Genomic DNA, 23,646 nt, shown 5'->3' on the forward strand with positions numbered 1-23,646 from the left:
GCTGTAAGCTGGTGACTGTGAAGCAATCGACTTGCTAATGTAAACTTGCACACGGAATACGACAAAAAACAGAACCAACTACTGTCGTTTATTTCGAAGAATGCAACATTGTACCACAGTTGCAAAGCGTTGAACAAGCTAGACGGGCATGTGAGTCAGCAAACGATTTGTTTGGCCTCACATTACAGCACCACGTACCATTTTCACAAACGATGTCCAAAGCGGAAATATTGAAGGGCAAAGTGCCCGTTGCCATGCTGCAAGAGATGTGCGCCAAATCCAAGTGCTCGCTCCCGGTGTACCAATATATCAGTGACGAAGTTTCACCGCACAGTGCAAATGCTAAAATCTTCACCTACATGGTGTCCGCCCTGGGTAAACAGGCGAAAGGCATCGGTAGATCGAAGCAGGAATCGAAGCACGAAGCTGCCTGGCAACTGATACGCTCGGTGCTCAATCTTCCGGCTGAGGAAGAGGACGAAATGGTTGCTGCAGCCGGAGAACGAGGTTCGTTGGCCGCCCTTGAGCTGGGTGTGGACCGTGTCAGCCAGGTGCGGGATATCTGCATCCAGCGTAATTTCCCGCTCCCCGAAATTGAGCTGGTACGCAATTACGGCCCTTCCCATGCGCCGGTGTTTGAGTACGAGTGTCGCATCCGGGATATTGTGCGCCGTGGAATGCATGCCACGAAAAAGGGTGCAAAGCAGATTGCCTGTCAAGAGATGATCAAAACACTGCAGTCGGTAGGTTAGCGTATTGCATCGGTCCGATTTGGATGTTATTAGTTTGCTTAATTCTTAGATGCCGGTTGAAGAGGAAAATTTGCAGCTACTAACGCTGGATGACGCGATTGAAGAGGCGGACGATACGAAAGAGAACATCATACGAAATTATCGCGAATATACGCAATCGGACAGTAAGAAAAAGCTTGGCGTTTCCATAGCGGATAGGCACACGTTTTTTCTCGAGCTGTCTCAGGAACGAATCGATCAGGCGCGTCAACTGTTGCTGAATCCGGAGGAAACAGTGCGCGAGAAATGTTTGCGAATTGCGACAGTACTCGGGCTAAAGCACAAGATAGAATTTTCCAATACCAATTTGCCAAAGAAAAGTGGCAACTTCTTGAGCACGTACGAGCTGATGAACCATGAGTACGACTGCTTGATCATAGGTGAAGGGGAAACATTCTACTCCAACGTTTGTGACTATTTTGCCCGAATGCTCAACATAAAGGTATGTTGAAAATTGGAAAAATAATATAAAACAATTAATTCCTGCTTAGTATTAAAGTCTCGTCTTATTAACGTAGATTCACAGTAAGAGCAAGGTATAAGAGATCCTGTACGGTTTGACTTGTGTTCCAGAGCAGACTGTTGAATAAGTCAAACATATACAGGGTTTTCTAGGATGTAATGCACGAGTTCACCGAGATATTGGCCTGTTCAGGTATATTATTGATTCAATCAGCGAGATGTTGCATCGCTCGGATGCTGCCATTGGTTTATTCGATATTTTTGTAGACTCTCGCATTTTTGGTTCGAGCAGCTGATGCTGTAAAACGGACAAATCTCGACAAATACCTGAGCTATGGATGGAAAAAATTGTGATTCTACAATCCTGTGGAATAATCCAATGACCACATCTCAGCAATTCTATACCTCACAGATTGAATCAATAATCAGCCTTAACAAGTCAATATCTCGGCGAACTTGTTTGCTATATCCTCGAAAAGCCTGTCAAGTTTTGGAGGGATCAATCAAGTAGGCAACGATATTGCTCCGCTCCTGTCGAATTTAGATACCTCTCATGAGCTGTCCTCACAAGCGACCGGTGCAAAAACTCTATGAAAACACACAGGCGAAGATCATTGAATGTGTCCCTACTGTGAGGCGGGGAGCGATGGCTGAGATTTCATTCTCTAAGCTCGCGTTTTCACATTGATGGAGTGTCCCGGTATTTTGCCAAGCCTGAGATGAAACGACAGTGTTAAGCGTATTGCCAACGTACAGAAAACTGTGAAGGTTAAGGGCGACTATAATATTTTGCACGTACTGTTTCGTGATATTTTTTTTTCTAATTACATTTAGCCAAAATGCGGAGAAAATGAACTTTTACGCATGAAACAACTTCACAATTCGCCGGAGGAACCTTTGATGTTTATCGATGCCGAGGACTCTTCCAATGATCTGAAACGCCCTAACAATAGCTGTGCATTTTCACAAGAGCATAAAATTCCCCGGTTGACATTGTAATGCGTAGCCAAAATTAGACAGAGCTCGTACCCTTACCCGTATGATCTCGGTGGCATTAACTCTTTTATCAGGTCTATGCAGAGTTCTTCTCACCCTCAATACTTAATTAAAATTCACTGGTTTGAAATTGATTACTCGCAAAATAGAAAATGACATTTAAAACTTTACTTCTCCGTTTTTTTTTTTTCAAAGCTATATTCATCGTCATAGGGGCGGACCGATGGAGAGGCGACAACGGCGCCAGTCTTCATACAGCAGGGCCGGAGTTCAAATCCCGTCCGGGCCGTTCCCCCGTATTGAGGACTGAATATCCAATTACATGGTATTCGCAAGTCTAGTAAGTATTTAGATGGTTGGCGTGACGACAATCGCTTCGCTGACAACCCTCCATGCAGTGAGCGAGCCCACTGGCATACCTCTTCAATGTTGGGTTTTCAAACTCTTCTAATCTATAATCCATCTGATCGTGTATAAAGACTCCCTTCATCTGACGTGGGTAATTTTTTAACTATGCGGGAAAATACGGTACATAAAAAAAGTGCAAATTAGCAAGCAGACAGTGTATACTTTGTTGATTTCATATGTACTCATATGGAGCAAGGGGACGAACTCTTCTGTTTGTTGTTGTTGTTGTAGTTGTCTGAAGTGTGTCATGCAAAGATCGGCCTTCGACATCCGGGGCACAGAGAGGCGAATGTAGTCTCAAAGCCTCTATAAGCAAACAAAGAAAAAAAAAACATCCGAGACACGATTGGTTCCCGAACTCTAAAATTTCTTGGTTTCGCTGATGATATAGACATCATCGGACGGACATCTACGACGGTGTACGAGGAGTCCAAGCGATTGAAACGCGGGGTCGATATGATTGAATTGAGGATCAATGCGACGAAGACACATTATCTGCTTGCCGAGGGGCTGCAACACGGAGAGCCCGATTCGGAAGCAGAGTATCAGTTGACGGCAACAATCTTGAGGATCTGCTGCCTTGTACCTTGTACAATCTGCTATCTTGTAGGGACTCCAAAAAGTCCTGCGATCCCAAAGACTACAGCAATACAAGAAATTCACTTAAATATTGCAATGTCCGGTAGTCCTCTACAGATACGAGTCTTGGACTATGCTGAGGGAGGACGCCAATGCACTCGCCATTTTCGAACAGCGGGTGCTAAGGACTATAGGAGAATGAACCACGAGCTAACTGAGCTGTTTGGCGGTGCTGATACCCTGACGGTATTGAAAGCAGGAAGGTCCTCGTCAGCGTTCTGTTTGGCACGAGACGTAGAGGATCGCAGCGTGCTCGTTGGCTGGATCAAGTGGAATCAAGCCTGTCGGTGATCGGATGCAACCTTAGATAGAGAACTACAGTCCCAGGGCCGAGTTTCCTGGATACGGATTGACGACGATAATGACTAATTATTTAAGTTAAACATTTGATGGATTCGATGCAATCAATTCCGAGTTCTGGTTTGGAGTTCACTCGCTTGATTCAATCCTAGTTGGAGAGACCCTCTAGCCTTATTATATTTAGCACGAGGCTAATTCCAGTTAACAGATTTCATATGTGACTAAAACTTCTTCATTTTTTTATCTTGTGAGGATATGAATCACTACCGGACATCGCGGTTGCTTTTACCCGCCAATTTTTGAAAATTTATTTGACAGCTGTCATGCGAGTTATTCTATTGATGTTTGACGTTGACAGCAGATATTGTTTACAAACGGATAAATCGCTTAGCCTGGAAAATCGCTGCCGATTAAACAGCAAAAAAGCGGCCGTAAAATATGAATTCTGCCACAAAGGTATGTTTCCGATTGCTTTCCTGTGTGTACTAAGTCCAGCAAGCGTTTACGCAATATGTCCTTCCTCTAGGTTGGAGAGATTTTTACTGCTGCCGGTGCCGCATTCAATAGCTTAGGAGAGCTAACAATGCAGCTTCATCCTTCTTCCGATTCCCCGACCGGGTAAGATTTTGATTGATTTTTTTAATCCTATCTGGTTGCTTCAATAAATGATAAACTGTTTGCATCCCATACGTTCAAAAGGAGCAAATGGACAGATGAAGAAATAGAGATGCTTCGATCCGCAGTCACACGATTCAGTGAAGATTTGTGCAAAATCAGTCAACGCATCAAGGGACGTACGGTGTAAGTGCTCGTTTATGTTGTCGTTTGTAGTCCAGTTTCTTCATCTGATCCTACCGGAATGGATGGGATGAAAAGCAAATTCATTAATTGTACACACTCTGTTGTGTCTATTGTAGCTCACAAATTCGACACACGCTCAAGAAAAAAGCGTTCGAAGATGCAGGATTGCCGATGAGACAACTTACACAAGCAGTTCCCACACAATCACACAATCAACAACTTCATGCAATACAACAGCACCAGCAACAGCAGCAAATAATCGTATCGTCCTCTGCAGTTGCACACTACGAAGAGACGGTAGCGCCCGCGACCGTCATTACACATCCAATGGTGATCGAATCGGTTATAAAAGACGAAAACACCGATTCCAGCGGGCTTTTGTGTCAAACGGCCGACATTTCGATGACACTGAATCGGCTGAATACGCAGGAGCACGAGGCAGACGTGGAAGGAATCGCTTCGGGCGAAATGAAGCTCGAATTCGAACCCAGCGCGGAAGAAGTGGCCGGGTGAAACGAGGATGATTTTTACTACAGCGAACCGAAAGATTAAACCCCAGCAACTAATTACTGTTTTCCTTCCCCAGCTCGCTAGTATTCTCCCGGCAGTGTAACAAGGTTCCAAGAAGAAAGAAAAAAAACGAACATTAGCGTCTACAGCGTTTGAAATGAGAATAAGACTCCCTCGTTAGAAATCGAATTCAATGAGTCCAATTTTATTACTTTAAAACGATCTCTATAGAAACGGTCGTACATTGGTTGTGGGTTGTTGCATGTGCGTACCTTACATCAGCGATCAATTTTCGCTGTTAATAGCGGTCAATTTTTGTACAAATAAATATGTGCATCTGATCATTGATACACTCACCTCGTCTTATGCATTATGTCTTTGGTTGAGATTGAAAAAATCACTACACTCTATTGCAGTTTGCTTGTCGACAAATTGTAAATTCTTTCGAAGGCTCTTGTTTATCAGAATTAACAGTCTTGATTACATTTACTATTGCCTAGTGTATGATTAGTAAGCTGATATGTTTGATCTAAGCATGTGTAATACTATTTTAAAGGTAATAGAATGTCACACAGCCATGCAGGGTAATCTAGGGGTATATTAGGGTAAATGAAGGACTTTTTCTTATTTTAATTCGCTTAAATTTCCATCATTTTTACTGCAAGCATATCAATAGCAATTGTAGCGTCGTATATTCGAGGTATGGTATGGTAGATGTCTTTCACTGAAATCGGATCCATACTCCACCTGGAATAAAACTAAATTATTCTGTCCAGAATGCTGTTATATTCTAATTTGATATTACCTCGATGAAAATGGATTTTTCTAAAAATATAGTTCTTATTGTTCAACGCTAATAAATAGTTCCTAAGGAGCTCGAAACATAAAAAATAATAAAACAAAATGTTTATGAGCTTTGTGGCGAAAAAAAAGGAAAACTAATTCTCCAAAGTCATTTTGTCTCGCTCGATGTTTAACTAGCTACAAATATTTTAAATGGAATAATGTTTTTGTTCATATGCAACACCAAAAAGTCGTTTTGGCCTAGAACACCATTAAAGTGGATGATAACTTAATGGATAACTTAGGAAACAAAACTAGTTTTGAGTATAACAACCAGCTACCTAATGTAAAAAAAAAAAAAACATACATACAAAACATACAAAGCTTTCTTATTTGAGGTGATGATACAGGTTCTTGCAAAAGTTCTCCAAAATACACTCGCAGTATAATATCATTGTGCAGCAAAGGTTTATCCTGGTCGCGCTTTTTCGGTAGCCTTACTTTCTCACTATTTGAGCTTGCCAAGTCTTTGCATCCATGCTCAGCACTATTCTAGTTTGATGTACAATTGTGAAGTTCTTCTTAAGTTCGTATATTTCATGCCGGTTATCAATCCTAAATATAACAGCAAGTACAATCAAATTCTAGTTCGAGTTTATTTTACAGAAAACAAAACTTGTGTTAAAGCACCATGCGTCTCCATTGATTGATTGTGCATAACATAAACAATAGAAAATATAAATTAATCTTTACTGCCATCCAGATGCTTTTATTATTAACAAATGAATTATGTTTTCAGTATTTAACAGTTATAACTGTATTTCGTACCTGATTTTAATACTATTAAAATATCATTGAGACGTTCTGATCCTTAGCTTTACTAGAAAAAGGTCAATTTTATTAGAGATATGCAGGATTTAATGACTAAAATTTATATTTTTACTGGATTATTGATTGGCATGCTTTAGAGAGTTATATCAACACAAGTTTGAGCATTTAAAAATCAGTAACAATACCGTTGAAATACTATAATCATTCGGATTCGATGAAAAAGGGGTAACAGCAAAAATGCCGTTACTTTAATCCAGATGATAATAATATGAAATATCAAGATCCAATCAATGAAACGCTTTAACGTCTTTCTCGATGATCGATGCAATCAAACAAGGACACTCAGTATTCGATTCAGCGTATCCAGAGGAATATTTAACACCCTCCGATGGTTTATCTACGTCAGCCCAAACATTTATATTTCCAAGGTTTTTGAACCGAGTGTTTCAAAAAAATTTTTTCTGATATTATAATATTTTGTTGGAAATTACTGTTGTTTTCTGTGCCGAATGTGTGTTCGATGTAAAGTTACTAGAGGGATTTTTTACTTAGCTAAATACTATCCATTATGCTTTCAAAAATATGTAAAAATAGTAGAAAGATATGCTGTTTTAGTGTTTTTACCTAACTGATGCATCAAAAATTTATCATTCTAAGTCTTCTAAAGGGGTTCTCTAGTCGGCGAGCCCCCTGCCGGTGAGGTTCCCTTGACTGGCGAAGCTACGATATCCTATCCAACGATATCCCCTGACCGACTAGGTGGTCCTCCCTAGCGCAAGCCTACTCCGCCCATAGGTTAATCTGCCACTGTCTAGAATCTAAGCCAACAATTCTTTAGCCACGTTAGGAGAGTTTTGTAATGCAGAACGGGTAAGCGGTTTCCATATCAAATATTGGTGCAGTATGTGGAAGACAACTTGCACTAGAAACAACATTTAGAGTGGAAAGCATGAACTGTAACATGAAATGAAACATACAGTCAAGAAAACTGAAACAACTGGAATTGCTTCTCGCTCGATGCTGATCTCAACCCAATCGCGGATTTTTTGTCCCTTTTTTATACAAGGGTTGATAAGATTAGCGTTAACGACTAAAGATAATTATTTTAAAGCGCTGAAAAAACGTAACAGAATTTTAATCCTTCCTTTTCCATGTTTTTAGTCTTGTGTCTCAAAGCAAATATTAACAATTAAGATTGTTGAACACAAAATAAAAACTTCCTGGATAAAGGACTTTTAATGGTGGTGGTGATTATATCGAACATGTTTAACTGTCCTTATTTCATTAAAAAAAAGACATAAAACCGTTGTTGTTTACAGAGTTTTCCGAGGATAATTGATGCCTTCCCAGTTATTGTTGAGCTATGCCCTTGTCCCGTTTAAAGGATTGAGATACTTCCCCACTCAACCTTTCTAGGCTAGAGGATGTCATCAACTTGATAGGAATAATTTCGGCTAAATTGAAACCTGGAGGATGCCTTTGATTTCAATTATCAGTCGAAGGAGTTGGATAGAATGCTGCTTTATTCAAGCTCTTACTCGCTAATTTATACTTAAAAAAATGCTGCCCAATCCGCAGTCAGCTGCAAACTTTAACCTAGTTCTCCAATCGATCTTTTTTGGTTTGCTCGTTCGATCGCTTGATTGATTTGTTTATTTTTCCTTTTATATTTGTTTGATTGCCGAGAGTCTCAGCCAGCCGCAAATTAGCGTTTCGTTACGTACGGTATACTCGGGGATCACAACACACGAATAGTTTTGACTTTGTTTTTCAACGTTTTCTCATATATTTTAGTTTTTGTTTTTGCACGAAATTTTACTCATTTATTATCAAACAAACAAATTATGTGTAGTGGTGTGTTTTAATAAATAAAAGATGTATAGAAACAAGTTCAATTTTATTCTTTTCAACTTACTAGAACTTTTGTATGATTGATAAAAGAAAATGAATGTTTTTAAATTTTTACCAACTCATAACAAAAAGCTGTGAACCGCAAACTCAAACTAACTGAAAACCCGTAAAAAAAAACCTCGGAACGTTTGTCAAACATTTGCGGAAAAGTGACAGAAAATCATGAGACGAAGCTAAAAATATGGGAAAATGGCGTCAAAAAACCTCGCGACAAAAACAAAAATACATGCGAAAGGGTAAAAAATCACCGGAATACCCTGTAAAAAATAAATCCACACAGATTCTTTGCATTTTCAACCGATAGGAGCTTGCATTAGTAATTATGTACCAAACAAAATGCTAAAAATTCTTGTATCTGTTGTTTGTTTGTCAACCCTCTTCCGTACATTCTTTGTTTACCAGGCTTCCATCATAACAAGCTTGAGTCGATTGGCCAGGTACGATCAATTTATCGTTTTTTTTTTTGTTCTTCTTCCGACATTTCCATTCAGTGTACTGTTTTCAAACATTATCTAAAAAATTCTATAACAAAACAAAAAAATCAACTCTTTCATTTCATCTCAAAACAAACTTTTGCTATGCAAATAATAATTCCCCACCCCATTGTACATATGGGGCTCACCTGCAACAACAAACAGGCTGGCTGCAGCAAAAACCACAAACCGAATACGTAATGTGTGGCTGCTGGACCACAACCAGTGACCAGAAAGAAACGGAAACGAAAACGAAAAGGAACAGCCATATGCCGCCTGCCTTTCCGAGAGGAAGTGGGACACTAACACCCCGCAAACGAAGACGATTCAAAAACAACGAATCCGGTTTAAACCGGTCCACTTTAACCGGCTGCCTCCCTCCCGGTGGTTGGTGTTTGGAGCGCGAGACAACAACGCACGGCGACGAACACCGACCGGGCCCTAGCCAGCCAGTTTATTTTTGTTCCGTGCTATCAATTCCGTGCGACCCCACACAAACGCGGCATTTGAGCCGGCGGCCTATCAGGCGCACGACTGCGCCCAACCCCCCCCCCCCCCACCCAAACCCCCGCCCCCCACCCCCCAACCCACTGCAGATTAATTCGATTTGCTTCAGGGTCTCTTGTTTGATTTTTACGCGCCGCCACTTGATGGGGATGAGGGAAGGGAGGGGGTTGTGAAGTGGATTTGTTTTCGTAAATAGTTCCTTCGGTGGGTGGTGGGCCTGAATGCAGTGCAGTGGGTGAAGCAGCAGCGGAGCAGCGATAAAGTAGGTGCAACGAGTTGGAGTTGGTTGGGAGATGGGGATGGTAACAAACATGGTGAACCGGTTCCGACCGGTTCGAGCCGTTGGAGCGCCCGCCATATTATGTAGATCATCCCGCAGGCCCAAGAGGGGTGGCATCGTCTTTTTTTTTTTTTGGAACCGGTTGTGTACGCGCTCGCCCGGCCCCGTATGGTTTGTTCGGTGCGCCGTTGTCTAGCGGAAGTAGTGTCACCGTGTGCTTTTGGGGTGGCTTTTTCCATTCTGCTCTGTCTCGTGTCTCGTTTTTCTTTGTTTTGATCGCGGATGAACGAACGCTGGCGGGTAGCGTGGTGTAGCGCACGTCGCACATCGCGCCACTAACTTCGGGCAAGGTCTTCGAGCAGGCGAAGGTCGAGCGATCACCACATTTGCGAACAGAAATGGAACCGTTGCGTGTGTGTGTGTGTGTGAGGCGAAGGGCGTTTGTAAGTACCCGTGGGAAGGTGTGTGTTTTGGTGCATTGAGCGTGGAGTAGAGTAAGTAGTGAAAAAAAGGGAAAGTATCAGGAATAATAAGTATATTTAAGTGTTTATGAACAACATTTTGCAATGTTTTTTTTCCTTTTTTATTATATTCTAATATTTTGTACTTAAAAACAAATACTTACTGTTTTTCTTTTTACTAACAGAAAGAGCTAAATAAACACCTTTTTGTCTAAAAATACTTTCCATCCATTACTCGAGTCGATGCTTATCGCTCTCACCTTCAGCGCAACTGCGCAACGGAAAAGGGCTGGGCTTATTGTAGGGCTCGTTCTACATTCGAAGAAATCGCACATATACGGACCATGTAAACAACGAGAAACATTGCACTGTTGCACTGTTGCACTGTTGTGTACCGAGCACAATCCCACACTCACAGTACCATGTGTCACACGCTGTAAGGCCCGCACCATGCACGTGGATCTCGTATCGTAACAAAGTAACACCCCGAACCACGGCCAAAACCAACCGAAACCGGTGCTGATAAGAAAATGGTTTCCCCTTTTAGCCATTGGCCATTGGCCGGTACCAATGCCACAGCGAACGGGCAGGTCGGCAGACTTCCCCCGGCATTGCCGCTTATCAGTCAGGGTAGCCATTTTTTGTTGGGGGTTTGTTAAAAGTCATACTCCTGCAATCATAGTCCGGGCGAGTCATGTGTGCACGAGACGAGAATCTAAGCCGTGCCAAGAATGGACCAGGTTCACCCAAATACATGGCCTGACGCGATATCTGCCCCATGGTCGAATCAGTTGGCTGGCGTTGGCCTTCTTGCACCCATGCAGGGAAGATTGACTTGGCGAAAAAGTCACTCGCGGTTATCTACACGAGGTGGTTGCGGATCCGTTTCTAGGTCGTTCACGTTCGCTGAAATCAATCGAATTGCACACTAGGAAAAGAGGAAGAAGGATTTTGCCATTGCGGACACACAATCGGTCGCCTCTGGTAGAAGGCAAAAAGTTAGGAGAAGAGCATCTACAAGGGACACGATATTTGGAGGGGGGGGGGGGAAAGGCGGGGGGCGAGACAGGGAGGCGTGTGTGTCATTATGGGGAGTGCATTGTGATGCCCGAAGGTTAGGGTTCCGGTTTTTGTGTGTTTGCGCTCGTGCCGCCTGACGGTGGGTACGTACGCGACTCCATCAGCCCGCTTCCCGGTGACGGAACATGGGTGTAATGACCACGCCAAGGTAACAAGTGGGTTGCCGAATCGTGCGGCAGACAAACACATCTTCCGGTCACAGGCGGCAACAGATCGGGTTTGCGAAACGAAGTCCTTGAGCGGAACATGCTTGCCATTGCAAACGCGGTCGTCGATCCGGACGATTTGCGGCACCTTCTTCTTGCTCATCGTAAAGTCAGTCAGTCGGTTGGTTGGTCGGTCGGTCGATGAACGATCATGGATAGCACGTACTCCACGCTGTGCGAGTTCACTGTGTCAGCCCGTCCAATTGAGAATACACGCACATACAAAACGCATAAGGGTGACACCAGTGGTCCCATCTTGAAACGCTCGAAATAAACGATGCACTCCCTATATGCGAGTCGGTGTGTCCTTGAACGCGGACGTATCCTTCAGGGTGGCAGGTTCACACCCTCGGCAGTGGGGGACCCCTATTAAAAGTCTAGATCTGTCAGAAAGAGGAATGATTACGGGGTAAATGCTACTACTCACCTTATTAAGACCTTGGATTATTACAACAAAGAAGTATGTCAACTAACCGGTTCGTTATCACACCAAATATTATCTTCTGTTGTAGAGGAAACCAGAAACATTAGCGGACTTTTACCTTGCCGCTATCTTTACATTTGCTGGAATATTGATAACATTGGAGGGTAAAAACACCTTTGATTACTCACGCATCAGTCATGCTTTTTTTGTTCCTTCGAAAGATCATTTTAATCGCATGCAGTAATTCGACTAGATCGTCCTTCAAATTGTTCCACAAAAAAAAATAAAAACGAAGGTTATGGCACAATAGCCCACAATATCACCTAACCTAATCCAGAACTGGGACTAGCTGAGCCCCGTGGGGCGTCCCTCAATTCGGTAGTAAGGGAATCAGCGTTCGCAATCATCTTCCCATTCGTTTCGTTTACATTTGGGAGCTGCCAGCAAATAACCACAACTCATCGGTTCAGTGTCATTGAGCACGCTCCGGGAACGTGCTCTACGCGTGATCATCGTCAAGAATCTTCACCCTCCTTGTTGGTCCGCTGGCAAAGCAAGTGCTATCGGACGCAGACGCTATCTCTGCTGCTGCTGCTGCTGCTACTACTACTACAATTGCTTGCTTGTAGCCATTCCGTCCACCGGCTCCTCCACGGATACGACCGATTCATTCGTCGACGTCTCGTGCGCCATTGCGAATCTCGTTTTGTTTGCTACCAGTCAGAAGAACGCCGGTACTAGCCGGACGTGCTCGGACGCATCCCTATCGCTGTCTTCATTGCGAATCCGACGAACTGACGACCCCGCGCCGAGGCCATCGTTGGAATGTGAACCCGGGCAGCTCGGTCCCGGGAGAGGATCGTTTTAGCTGTTTGTGTACTCGATTGGATCTACACAAACACACACACACACACCCTCGATCCGTGCTGGAAAACCGGAGCAGAGTGGTGTGCCAGTGCCGGCACCACCAGATTCTCACCGCCCACCTAATACCCACCAGGACGATCCTCGCGCTTATCAGCGCGCTTAGCGTAATGCTTCGTGCCGCTATTGCGTTGCCAGTTTTTTTTAAAGCCACGGACGGTTCCGCTCATCCCACCACAATCAGCTTATTATTGCGACCCGGGCGAACCCAGGGACCCCGTTCACCACCCCCTATCAACCACGAACAGGATCCCTGCTGCTGCTGCTGCTGTGAGCGAGCTGACCAAGCGGCTTACCCGCTTGGGTGATTTTCCCACGCGTTCACCTAGTGGCTCTCACCCGCCGGCCACCATCAACAGAGCGGGCTTGTTTGTTTGTTTGCTAGCTGCTCGCTGCTTTGCTGGAGAACGCCCCCATCCTCCGGTGTTCCATCACTTTCTTTGACCGGGACCAAATCAGCAAATGGTCGAAGGATGATGGTTTCGCGGTATCAGTGAACCGAGGCCCCATTGACGTCAGTAGGCAGCTCTAGTTCTGCACCGGGGGGGTTGCTGCTGCTACTACTGATGCTGCTGTTGTTTATGTTATTTGGCACGTCCATGCCGAACCCTGGTGGCCGATTCTCGGATTGCAGTTACGACTGGTTTTCCATACTTGCAACATTGCTGGGTGACTTTTACTCGCGCAGCTTATCAGCTTCAGCTTCACTGCTGTCCCACTCTCACTTAATGGGGCCGTTTTGTTGTGTTTCTTTCGTGTGGGTAACATTGTAATAAACTCCAACAGATCTGTACAGTCCTTTTTGGTGGTAAATGAAGGACCTCAAATGTAAGAGTTCTTACTTTTTATCAAATGTCTGTGTGGGGGACTTTTTGTCTAGATCTTCATTCTACTTCCAGAGCACATAAAACAAAAGTAATCATAAGAAAAAATGCGACGAGAATCATATTATGTTTAGCCAACCTTTGGTGAAATTCGATGGACGTCTTTTCGCCACTTTTTATTGGATTCTTCTGTATATTTGAGAATTTAGTAACTAATGTCTCGTTGCGCCGACTTGATCAGATCTCGAGAGCATCTTTGTGAGATGATACTCCCTTGTAAAAGTTAATGAAAAAAGAAAATTGAAATTATTTACCCCTGTTTTTAAAGATACTTGAAACATCAGCTTAAGATTTGTTTGGACTTTTGATGCTAGTTGATCTTATCAGAAGCAAAACACAAACAGAATCTACTTAGCAACTTCGTTTCAGATTTCCCATCAAGCGACTGTTCATTCCTGTCAAAACTAGTTACACCTGATATAACAACAAAAAGGATCAATCTTAATGGCCATCGCATCAGATAACTAGGCAAGAAGGGTTACCAATCCAAGGTTCACATGCAACAAGATACTGCTGCAAGCGAATTTATTTTTACAAGCGATTTTTTCAAACGCAACTAAACGCCCCGATATCCCTGGTATCGGTTCCAGGCGCCAGGCGTCTCCATGGCCTTTAAAAGGTCACCATTTTCTATCGGTTACTTGGTCATAATGCGTCGCCACGAAGTTATCATCCGTGCGGTGCGTGATCGGGGTGCGGTTATCATACTTTGTGTGTGTGTGTGTGTGTGCATATGTGTACTATTTATCTCCACTCTCTGGGACTCTCTGGGTGAGTGTGGAGGCCGCACGTTCATAGAACCTGCTGGCGGCTGTAGCACGTTCCCCCTTGATGCTTGATGCGCTTACGCGAGTCGCATACGAACCCCATCATCATCATCATCATCACCACCATCACCATCAACGTCGACACACGCCCTCAACGGGGGTGTGCAGAGTGTACACTTCCAGGAAACCACTCTCGGAAGGTAAACAATGTAGCGACTTTAGAGACTGGTAGCAAAAGGTTTCTAATCAGCTGACGGGTAGGTGGTGTTGGATGTTCATTAAGGTGGCACGACGGATGGAAGATGATGAGGCATGTTTGGGAAAGGAAAAAAACCGGACCGAACTGTTGATAAAAAAAAAGCACACCGGTAAAAAAGCATCCGCTTGTTGTCGTTGGCCATCTGATATGGCAATGATCCTTGATTTGTACCTTACACCCCCAGTGAAGAACCTGTCAAAGGCTTTTAAACCCTTCCTGTAAACAATAGACCGTTTGGTTGGTTGTGTACCCCTGTTCGCAGCGACGCACTAAACGGTTCAAAGTCTCCACCGAGCGTGTGTCTCTCTCTAAGGGCCGTCGTTGTTTGCCCTTCTTGTACAATTTTCGTATTTTGAGACGCGATCGCTTCCGCCCTTTCACACGCACGTGGAGCGTGATCGTTTCGGAACCGATCTCTCCCTAGTTGTTACTGATTGTCCGAAGAGCTGGAGGCTGGAGCTGCGTGACGTCGGTGACCGCTAGACAGTATCAAGGGGCGGTTCTGTTTTCAAGAATTGTTTCGTGGCCTTCGTGGCTTACTTGGTGTGCAGGCCGATGGATGGTGTTTGTTCGGCGCCAAGGTTTTTGGGGGACTTGGGTTTTTGGGGAGTGAATAGTCGAGCAGGAAGTAAACATGTTTACTAGCATGGTGTTACTCAACCGAATGCGAGGTCGAAATGCTTAGTACAATCTTAAAATATTCACCTCAGTGTAGTACACAGTTGCTGGTTGTGTATAAAATTAACTTTACTCAGCAAAAGCTTTGGTGTTAGAAGCTGGATGGAATTTGTCCCCATAATTGTGTAGTTTTTTTTAATTATCAGCCTCAGTGTAATGTGTTAATACACCCTATCCCAGAAGGTCCTTCGGAAGTTACCTAAGGCATGGCTATTGGATAAGGTCATCCTATAAGGGTTTGACCGAAAAACTCTATTCGTTACAGACATCGTTACAGTCGATCACTGAACTTTGCCGGAAGATATTCTTTATGCTGAATAGTTGGATGCTGAATAGGAGCGGTCCGGAGGTATAGGCGACAATGGCGCCGACCTTTAAACGGCAGGAAAAGCCGAAAGAAGACAAAGAGATTCCAAAGAGAAAATTGTCAAAAAAAGCATTGAAATGATGGAAACAAACTACCAGTGAATTCTCTGAACATGAGTATCTGAACCATAGATACAAATTTAGCAACGACAATTCTAATAGACAATAAGGCCTCGAGATTCTTCATCAATTTCTGTTGTATTTGCAGTGTTATAGCAGTCCTCCAGAAGTCACATAAAGCTGTTTAACACAGACCAACTTTTACAAGGACCAACACTATTGGCAATGTCTTCGGCTCTTTTGATCAACTCGATGAATATTTCAATGGATCAGCATAGGACACAGGGTCCTCAAAAATCGGTCTCTGTCGTTTCATGCGTAACTGTAAAAGTCACGCCATATACGAAGAGACAGAAGGTTCATTACATTCAAAAGATTTTGTTTTTATATTACTTGTACCATACTAAAGCAAACACACCGTTAACAGTAAATAGCGTACTATCTTTGTGCTAATATTTTCAACCAAATCTTCCTTTTTTCCAGGAGCTTCAACCAATTGCGTTTTACAATTTTCTGGAAGAGCTGTCCAACGCTAACCTTTAAAATTTATCTTCCCGCACAAACATTGTCGAAACATTTCCTGGAATTTCGCACCATTATCTTGCCGGTGGTAGGCCCAAAAACTCAACCGCTGATGAACAATGGTACGAGCAAAACGTTTTTCCTAGAAACGAGATCATCAATTGCGGCTACGTCATGACTTTCTGGTCATCAGAAGGCGGTGGTATCTTTCTTCATGGCGCTCTTTAAGTCAGGGGATTTTTCGATAGGAAATTATGTGGGACATTCCCAAACCCCGATGAGTACAGCGCGGTAACGCTGTCCGCGGGCAAACCAGTTTCTTCGGATGGTTGGCTGGTTTGGGAAAATCCCAACCGAACGGTTGGGTTCGATGAAACTTTGTTGATCGTGGCGCAGAACTTAGACCTGACCCGTACAACCGAGAGGCGGTGGGGATGAAGCCATTGCCTTAGGGGGGGAGGCAAAAGTACACCCTTGTTGTTCACAGTGTTAAAGATAAATGAATTCCTCGTACCTGCTTGTATATAATACAGCACGGGACCGTACAAATACGTAAACAGAGAAACGAAAGCATCATTAATTTATCATGATTTTACGACCGAAATTTTCCACTCCCCGATCCAGCAGCTACGCTCGCGTACACGTGCGCTGTACAACGGCGCTGTCCGCGGGCGTACATATTTGCTTGCGCATGCCCTTGTATTTGCGTTTGCGTGTGTTTGGGTGTGCTGATGCGCAAGTGTGTTTAATTTATCGATCAAGGGGTGTGTTCGATGGCATTGAGATTCGGTGGGTTTGTTGTGTGTTGGATGACGGAATTGTGCAAGGATAAAACCCGAGGTTGTGTAGTTGGCAAGAGTGTGAACCAACGACCAGTGTAATTTCTTTCCTTGCTATATACATTAAAGATACAAAAATAAATAAAATAAATAAATAACACACAGCGAAATACGTTTTTAAGATCGATCGAGAAGAATGTATATTACTGGGATTTTTTTGTTGTTGTGTGTTGTTTTGTAATTGCATTTTGCTTTGATTTTTGTTTTGTCTCTCCCACTCTGCCTGATTGAGCCCGGTTTACTGCAGTTTGCCGAATTTGAATTACATTTTGTTTTACTGTGTTTTGTCTTCGTCCCCATTTTGGCATTATGTAGATATACTGGTATTTAAATAGTAAAATGGTTTTTTAACAATTGATTGATCTTTACCATTTTCTGTTTTCTCATTTGATCGTTAATTACTTTCTCACTCTTCTCTTTGTCTCTTTCTTTTCTTCTCCTCTATTTTGCACCCCTATCTCTCGCTCTGTCTCTTCCTAATGTGCATACAACGTTTGTCTTACAGTGGCATTTTTAAGGGCTAGAACGATTAAGGACTAAAATAAATTAACGAAAATCTTTAACGAATCAAACCATTCTTCACAGGATAGGCGTGTGGCACAGGACACGCTAGAGCAATGTAATTGCTAGGCTTTGCATTTCTTGCACACATTATTACATCTTCTAGGATCTCTTTTTCTCTGATGTGTGTAACTAGTGCACATAAATGTAATAATCACAAAATAAAATTTAAAAAAAAAACCATAAACGTAAAACAAAACAGAAAAAAAACATGAATTAACCATTATCTTACAACAGACAGTAGAACCAAATCTTGTGAGTCTTCTTTTCTGTTCTCCTTGTAGTAGTGCTGTTTTTGTCCTTCGCTTCGGGCCGAGCACAGTCTCGACCATCGGTATTATCCCCGATATCATATCATCCCTGCTTTCTTGGTACATCCTTTTCCCTTGTTTTCTGAGACTTTCCCACTTCCCTCTTCCCAACACATCCACTCCCCTTTTCCCTCGCTAAATTTCTAGATACTAGATTTAGTAGTGATTGTGATAAGATAAGAGAGAGTGTTTCAATAAACGCTAAGCCGGAGCTAAAGATTTTCCGAACTTTTGCTTTTGCTTGCTTGCTTAGTAGCAGGTTTTCCCGTTTTTTTTTTTTTGTAATAAGAAAAAACGATCACAGATAGTGGGCGCACGGACGCTTCGGCGGCGCCCACACGCAGAATTGTTTTAAACCTAACTGGGAGAAAGAGTGGTGAAAAATCACGAACAGTGTTTGTAAACGGATCCCTTACGAGCTTTAGTTTTGCTTTTCTCTTTGCGAGGAGTCACCCCTCCTCCCTCCCCCCTCACCCCCTTTCTTTGCGATCCTCCTTGTTCCTCCTCGATTCACCGTTGCGAGTGCAATCGGTTTCACGGTTGCAGCAAAGTTAAACACGTCAACACTCCTGGCTGTTGGAATGATTGCTTTCCGCGCGGCATATGACACACACACACAGTAGATATGGATGGCCAGCTTAGTATACCGAGGCTTGCTGCACGGAGGCAAACGGGTGCGCCGGTTGATATACGGCCGCTAGCTGATGATGATGATGATGATGATGATGGTACAATGCTGCTGCCGCCGATCTGGCCATGCTGACTTCGGCCGGGAGAATGGCGGGTGACGTACCGGTGGATGCGGGCGTACTGGTCACCGTTCGCCGACCGGTCGACGTAGCGGATGCTGATGCCGAAGTCCTGCTCGTATCCTTGTTGTGACGTTTGACGTGCTTGGACAGATGGTCGCTGCGCATGAACCGTCGTTCGCACACGTGGCAAACGAACTTCTTCTCGCCGGTGTGCGTACGCTTGTGGCGGGACAGTTCATCCGAGCGCGAAAATCGACGACCACAGTCGGGCCACTTGCAGTTGAATGGACGCTCACCGGTGTGAATGCGCTGGTGCGCCTTCAGATGGCTCGATTTGAAGTAATTCTTTCCACAGTTGGGATGGTCACACTCGTAGATGCGGCGCCTTTCGGGCTTGGGACTGGTGGTGACCGACTGGTTGCGCTGTTCCGCCGCTTCACCCTTGCTGTCATCCTTAACGGTCGTCGGTACGGCGGTGGTGGTGGGTTGAGATTTAGATGGGCGCGGTTCGCTGACCGTTGTCGGCGCGGTAGCAACGAGCAGATTGTGCGACATTTGCTGCGGGACTATGATGTAACCGTTCTGGGTGGCCAGGATGAATTGGGCCGCCGTTGCTGGGGTGGTGATCTTGGGCGCTATCACAGGAAGGGATGGGTTGGATGCTGTGGGCAACACCTTCGGTAGGATCGGTTGGCTGAGGAACGACGGGGTAGAGTCCTTCTTCTTACGCTTGCCAGCACCGCCGGCGTTGGTGCTGGAGCTAAATACTGCACCGGATGTCTTACTGGCAGCTGCTGAGCTTTGTCTCAGATCTTGCGCACTATCTTTGCACGATCGTTCCGGAACGGGCGAAGAGCAAACTGTCGCGCACGATGGAGCTGATGTAGCTGCTGGTGGCGGTGGAGACATCCGAGGACCCATCTTAAACTTGTAGCTACGGAATATGTTAAGTCCACCCGTCGTGCCTTCTGCTCCGTTTGCTCCGGCTTCTTCCGATGTGGCCGCCGACTTCGTGCACGAACCGTCCTTGTTGATGCGCATGATAACACTTTCCCGTTGGGGTGCTTCGGTTGTGGAGCATCCGCTCTGGAAGTAGCAGCGCTCCTCATCCGTACCCGACTTGGTAGTTTCGTCCTCTGAGCCGGAAAATTCCGATGGTGGTGGTGTTGGTGCACCAGATCCGTTTAGTAACTGTTGTTGTTGTTGCTGATGATGCTGCTGCTGCTGCTGTTGGTGAAGTTGATGCAGCTGTTTCTGCAGAGCGGCATGCGATTCCAGCTGGTCCGGATTACGCACGTACTGACGCTTGCGGGGTGGCAGATCCGACTCATCCTCTGACGCGTCAGAATGGTTCGGTGTGACGAAACTGCCGCTGCTGCCGGATGATGGAGATGGGGAGTTCTCAGCTGCATGTTCGAGCTTCCGCTTCAGTGCCTGACGGATGGCATTGTTTGTCTAGCGAGAGACGAAAGCGAAAAGACAAAAAAAGGGGTTATTAAAAAGTGTTTGGTTTTTCCTTAGGCACTGGGGAGAAATTGATTACGTCTTATAATTCTTCCCATGCAATTTGTTATCGAGCTTATATGGGTGTGGTGAACCAGTTTCGCCTTCAGCCCCATTCAACAGATAAGAGAAACGCAAATAGCCACAGGAAGGGCGCTTTATCAACCGATCAGCACGAGACACTGCAATGACCACCAAACCGTAGTCGATGTTGGAACTCGTGCCTGGAACGAATGTCAAATATTTTCCCACCGAAAGGAGTGACTCCCAAATCCACCCCTGACCCCCCTTGGTACAGAGGAGTCATAAAACACGCAATCTCACATTGGCACACTAATTGCTTTACAATGCCCCGTTTTTCACCTTCCCCTTCCCAACGAGTTCCAACTGTCCTTCCTGCCACTGCCTGCCACACACAACTGTGCTATTATTCATCGCCAATGAAGGCAAGCAAGAGCAAGAGTGCGAGCGAGAAATGACCAGCGGTATCATCATCATCATCACCCCACCCCACCCAACAACCGTACAGTGTGGGGTTGTTTGTGGCGGCGTACGGGGCGCGCTAAAAGCGAAAAAATCCGGTTCACCGGACTAGCGCGATCTCGGAAGGGTGCGAACGAGGGCACACCTTACACGGTGCCTGCGCTTGAAATGTCTCGCACATTCATCCCCCAACAGACGTCATCGAGCGCGACGAACTGATGATGATGGTAACGATCGGGGGAGAAGGCGGGGAGGGGGAGGGGGGAGGGCCTAGTGCACGCAACACAGAGAGACCGAGAGAGGGAGAGTACGCGCGCGCACCAAAGCACGCAGTCCGAGGGTCCAAAGTTCGCTCGGTTGAGTGTGTTCACGTGAACACCAGCTGATTGTGGCCGGGTCGCTGCGTGATCCGAGCGTGATCGAGCGTGGTCGGGTTGGTGTGCGAACGCGACGGTACGATGTTTGTGTTCAAACTCGCTGGTCGCGGGAGCGGGATGGCCTCGAAGGCAGCACCGTTCGCGACGCGTTTGGGGCTTGGTTTGCGCGCGTTTGGGCGCGTCACGCTCGCGATGCGGGAGGCTTGGAATTTGCTGACGTACACCAGCAGAGCAGACCGCGGTGTCGCGGTCTTCGCTACCAATTTTAAATGGGCGTTTTTTTTTTTTTAAAACGGTATTTTACCAATATTCATAGACAAAATTTTGTGAAAATATAAAAATGGAATTAATGTTCTTTGAATATTACAAAACACACAAATCACATCCGGTTCGTGCTCCCCTGTTCCCCTTACATGCAAGTGGGACCCGATCAAAGTACACGCGCACCATGCCCCCAACCAAACCCCACAAAGATGGGTGTGTGTGCGAACCGATGGTCTATTTTTATTCCCACACTGCCCCAAACTAGTGCATCTCGAATGCACTTGACACCAAGGAAAACGATTTCGATTACAATTCTCGACCCCACGCCCCATACACAACATGCACACGCTAATTTATCTCTCTAAAGCAAGAAGGGGCGGGGGTTCGCAGGCTAAATGGGAGGGAAAGAGAGTCTGTGTTTTGGGGTGGAAATTTCACAAGAATTAAATTATCACGATGGTGGCGCGTGATAGGCATATCCCCACAGCCAGAAGAAGCATCTGGTGCTTTACGCGCGTGGTGCGCCATCCTTCCAACAGGGATGCCACAACGAACAAGGAAAATCAGGGGGTAAGAGCAAGGGTCATTCTTCCGAAACAAACAGGCTTGGTTTTTTCGGTTTAAAAATAGTTTAAAGCAGATTTCGCCAGAATCGTGCCGAAGCGTTTATTCGTTTTGTTGAACCCCACTAGTGAAAAGAAGAATGAGAAGAAGAAAAAGAAAAAAACAGACACCAAAATAATTGGAGCAAGGGCAAATGATCCCCCGGGGTGCGGTGGATTTCAAACACTTTCCGGATCATAAATCGAACGGGTTGCACGTCGTCCACAGCGTTTAAAGATTAGACACGGATGAAAATCGTCGGCTGACACACGTGCACGAATGATTGGTCCCGCTGCTTACCATTATCATGTGATTTTGTGTGGGGCCCCTTTCAGACATCATGCCGCGAACGAGTGAATCCGGGTTGAATCATGGATGAGATACGGATACAGGAGCAACCGCAACAAGTTGCGAAATTCCAAAACTCGCCACATACTGTTGCTCCGGAGACGAGGAAAAAAAGATCTTCACCTAGTTCCTCGCGCAATTACACCACCATAATGGACATATTTCGTCACTTTGCCTAACCACTTTGCCAGCCCGGGACAAACACGTCCAGACTAGTTTCGGGGTGATCCTTCTGGAAATTGGTTGGCAATTCACACGATCATTTTGCACTTCTTTTAACTCCCTTTTTCTATGACGGAAACGTGTCCATTCGTGATCAGAACAAAGCTTACCTTTTGTAAATCGTCCTGCTGTTGCTGCTGCTGTTGCTGGCTTGTATCCTGTAATGGTGGTGTGGCCGGTGGCGACAGCAAAACTGCGGCTGTGTTTTCCATTGTATATTGCTTCTCAATGATAGCTTTCCACACACACACACACACACACACACACACAACACACGAAAATTGGTTCTTGGAACTTGGAACTTTTCCCGTTTCTCTGGATGTCTTATAATTGCGCAAGTCTTGCGTTTTCTTTTGATTTAATCTCACTTTAACAACTTTTCTGCAGACTTAAGTTTACTTCTTCACTCTACATTTAACACACGTGCTGCTACGTGATATGCTTCTTTTTTCTTGCTGCCGCTCCTTCACACAACTGCACGAACTGCAAACACTCTTTGTTGTCTGGCTTCAGGCTTTTCTTCCACGTTTAAAAAGCACCACGATCACAACTGGACTATTTCTTTTTCCGCCGTTTTAATTTTCGGTTCTGTCACTGCTTCCGTTTGATTTTTTGCTTTGCTTTGGAAAACTTCCACCTTTTCTTTCTATTTAACTCTTGTGAGGCAAAATAATTCACTATCACTTTCTTCCGGTTGGATGGTAGTGGCAATTGCACAAAACTACAATTCCGTTCCCTTTTTTTCTTTCCTTAAGCTTCCACTTGTACAGTCAGATTGGGTTTACTTCTCGCGAGACCAACGCTCGGAATAAAGCACACGTCCGTTCGGTTCGGCGGCACAACACTTTGTAAGCGTTTTGTTTGTGGCTCGCACTGCTCTTGAATGGCACGGCTCGTTCGGTCGGCTCGGGGCTTTCGTCGATTGACGGCGAACGCGCGTTGTATGCGCGATATTCCCGGAGTCTACGGGGGACTTACACCCCTGTGTATGTGTGGGCCGGCATGTTGTCGTCATCGACCGATACGTGATGCTCCAACAGCGCGTGTTTGTGTGTGTGTG

The 23,646-nt window shown here is 44.9% G+C and overlaps 3 protein-coding genes across 3 annotated transcripts; 2 read left to right on the top strand and 1 right to left on the bottom strand.

The window, feature by feature from the left end:
* The first annotated feature begins 187 nt into the window (after positions 1-187).
* Positions 188-2,252, top strand: LOC126560591 (uncharacterized). Its single transcript, XM_050216550.1, has 3 exons — positions 188-743; positions 802-1,233; positions 2,088-2,252. Exons 1-3 carry the CDS (start codon positions 213-215, stop codon positions 2,250-2,252), a joined length of 1,128 nt encoding a protein of 375 aa, XP_050072507.1. The 5' UTR covers positions 188-212.
* Positions 2,253-3,113: 861 nt separating this feature from the next.
* LOC126560592 (uncharacterized) lies at positions 3,114-4,959 on the top strand. Its single transcript, XM_050216551.1, is given in 4 exon segments — positions 3,114-3,199; positions 4,092-4,214; positions 4,296-4,397; positions 4,514-4,959. Coding segments are annotated over 4 exon segments (708 nt in total). The 3' UTR covers positions 4,911-4,959.
* Positions 4,960-18,672: 13,713 nt separating this feature from the next.
* Positions 18,673-22,798, bottom strand: LOC126564456 (dendritic arbor reduction protein 1). Its single transcript, XM_050221517.1, has 2 exons — positions 22,697-22,798; positions 18,673-20,241 (listed from the first exon to the last, which is right to left on the bottom strand). The coding sequence occupies exons 1-2, from the start codon at positions 22,796-22,798 to the stop codon at positions 18,673-18,675; spliced, it is 1,671 nt and encodes a 556-aa protein (XP_050077474.1).
* Positions 22,799-23,646: the final 848 nt, after the last annotated feature.

Source organism: Anopheles maculipalpis, chromosome 3RL (assembly GCF_943734695.1).
Source record: "Anopheles maculipalpis chromosome 3RL, idAnoMacuDA_375_x, whole genome shotgun sequence".
Lineage (NCBI taxonomy): Eukaryota > Metazoa > Arthropoda > Insecta > Diptera > Culicidae > Anopheles > Anopheles maculipalpis.

Bases quoted from the DNA above. Each gene is read 5' to 3' on its own strand.
- LOC126560591 (XM_050216550.1), top strand. From the start codon at position 213: ATGTCCAAAGCGGAAATATTGAAGGGCAAAGTGCCCGTTGCCATGCTG. The intron at 744-801 runs GTAGGTTAGCGT...CTTAATTCTTAG, and splicing joins TGATCAAAACACTGCAGTCG to ATGCCGGTTGAAGAGGAAAA. The intron at 1,234-2,087 runs GTATGTTGAAAA...AATTACATTTAG, and splicing joins CCCGAATGCTCAACATAAAG to CCAAAATGCGGAGAAAATGA.
- LOC126564456 (XM_050221517.1), bottom strand. From the start codon at position 22,798: ATGGAAAACACAGCCGCAGTTTTGCTGTCGCCACCGGCCACACCACCA. The intron at 20,242-22,696 runs GTAAGCTTTGTT...GTCTCTCGCTAG, and splicing joins AGCAGGACGATTTACAAAAG to ACAAACAATGCCATCCGTCA.